Raw genomic sequence first — 1,943 nt, 5'->3', positions numbered from 1 at the left:
AAAAAAAAAAAAAAAAAAAAAATGTTTAAGGGGTCGGGCACAGCGGCTCACACCTATAATCCCAGTACTGTGGGAGGTCGAGGTGGGCAAAAATCGCTTGAGTCCAGGAGTTTGAGACCAGACTGGGCAACAGAGCAAGACCCCATCTCTAAAAAAAAAAAAAAGATCTTTTAAAAAAGTTAGCTGGGCAGGGTGGTGGATGCCTGTAGCCCAGGCGGATCCCTGGGAAGGGAAGATCACTTGAGCCCAGGAGTTTGAGGCTGCAGACAGCTAAGACTGTGCCACTGCACTCCAGTCTGGGCAACACAGCAAGACCCCGTCGCCACAAAAATAAAATTCACAAATCTGCAGAACTCAGAGGTTGCGCACTCTCACCTATCTCCTGGCTCCTCCTCTCCAGCTCCAGCTCTGCAATCTCACTCAGCAGGGTGATGCCGTGCAGGAAGCTCTGCTCCAAGACAAGGCTCTCGGCTGCTTCCAGCTTCTCCAAGGCCTGGGCTCCAGCAGCACCCGGGGAGGGCAGAGGCCTGGCCTGGGGCAGCTCCGCAGCCGCCGCCAGGGCGTTCATGCCAGCCAGTGGGTCCTCTAGACTGGGCAGGAACTGGTCAGAGCTTGCCTCTTCCAGGTAGCAGGTGCTACCAGGCACAGGCACGGCCTCTTGGGGCTCCAGGCTCGGGCACTGTCCCTCCCCGGTGGGCACGTCACAGTCTGACATTTCTAGGGTGGGCTGGGACTCGCTTGGTGCCACTTGCGCCAGGCCTTCCTCGGGCACTGCCTCCACCACGGGCACCGCCACAGGCACCTCCACCGGCTCCTCCTTGGCCTCCACCAGTGTCTCGGGTGTCAGCTGCACCCCCAGGTCCAGGGCGGCAGTGCAGGGTTCTGTCCGGCCTGGGGAATCCACCCGTGGTTCAGGCCCCTCCACAAAGTCTGGGCACTCGGAGGGCTCTGCGCAGCTCTGCCCAGTGGCACTCAGCGCCTGGGCCTCCAACAGGCCACCTCCACAACCCCCTGTAGGGCTGGGGGTAGCCATGGCTTCCGCGGCGGGCAGTGGCAGTGGCGACTCCAGAGGCGGCAGTTCTGTGGGGCCCTCGTCCATGTCCTCCACCTCTGCCTTCACCTCCCGCTCAGCCAGCGGTTCTTCCTCCGGGCCCTCCCGCAGCGGCTCTGTGATCTTGGAGGGCGACAAGCGGATGGGCTTGTCTTCAGGTGAGAGTGCCAGGCGCTCGGGCCCATCAGCCGGGAGCGGCACGTCGGGGGCCAGGCCATCCGCGTCGGCGGCTGCCGTGGGCTGCAGCAGGAAAGGGTAGGGCCTCCCGTAGTGTGGTGGCAGGGCTTGGAACGGGTACCTGGGCGGGATATCTGCCAAGAACACAGGGGTCAGCATGGGTGCCCTAGGATCTCATATCCCATGTCCCCATTGACACCGCCCACCACCCCAGAGACGCGGGACACAGCTGCCCTCTGCTCACCCAGCTGCAGAGCTGGGAGCTGTTCTAGGTGGGATCTCAGAGACCCCAGGGCCATGCAGCGGCCCCACAGTGAAAAATCAGCCACCTTCCTGTCCCCAGGGTCTTGTGGTCTTGGAGGCAGAGAACCACAGTTGTTTCTCTCGTCCCTTTCCCACTCCACACCCAGCACAAGGCTAGAGCAGAAGCAAACACTTCATGAGGTCTGCAAAGGCCTACAACTGCCTTTACCCACCTTGTGTGGTCTGGCCTCCACTCCCCACGAACCTGCTGCTCCACCCCATTAAAGCAGTTGTTCAAAACGTAACAGCAAGGCCAGGTGTGGTGGGCCACGCCTGTAATCCCAGCACTTTAGGAGGCTAAAGTGGGATGATTGCTTGAGATCAGAAGTTCAAGACCAGTCTGGGCAAAAGTGAGACCCTATTTCTTTCTTTTTTTTTTTTTTTTGAGATGGAATTTCACTCTTGTCGCCCA

At 59.8% G+C, this 1,943-nt stretch overlaps 1 protein-coding gene across 1 annotated transcript in view; it reads right to left on the bottom strand.

Annotated features, from left to right (window-relative positions):
* Nucleotides 1-1,943, bottom strand: part of TNRC18 (trinucleotide repeat containing 18) — a 174,368-nt gene that overhangs the window by 91,204 nt on the left and 81,221 nt on the right. Inside the window, exons 10-11 of the mRNA XM_011996251.1 lie at nt 1,635-1,645; nt 376-1,394 (exon numbers count right to left, since the gene is read on the bottom strand). Coding sequence (XP_011851641.1) covers nt 376-1,394; nt 1,635-1,645 — 1,030 coding nt within the window. The remainder of the gene's footprint in view (nt 1-375; nt 1,395-1,634; nt 1,646-1,943) is intronic.

This window comes from Mandrillus leucophaeus, unplaced genomic scaffold (assembly GCF_000951045.1).
Source record: "Mandrillus leucophaeus isolate KB7577 unplaced genomic scaffold, Mleu.le_1.0 Scaffold506, whole genome shotgun sequence".
In the NCBI taxonomy this organism is placed as follows: Eukaryota; Metazoa; Chordata; class Mammalia; order Primates; family Cercopithecidae; genus Mandrillus; species Mandrillus leucophaeus.
The sequence above is the reverse complement of the archived record's forward strand: the minus strand, read 5'-3'. Positions and strand labels throughout refer to the sequence as shown.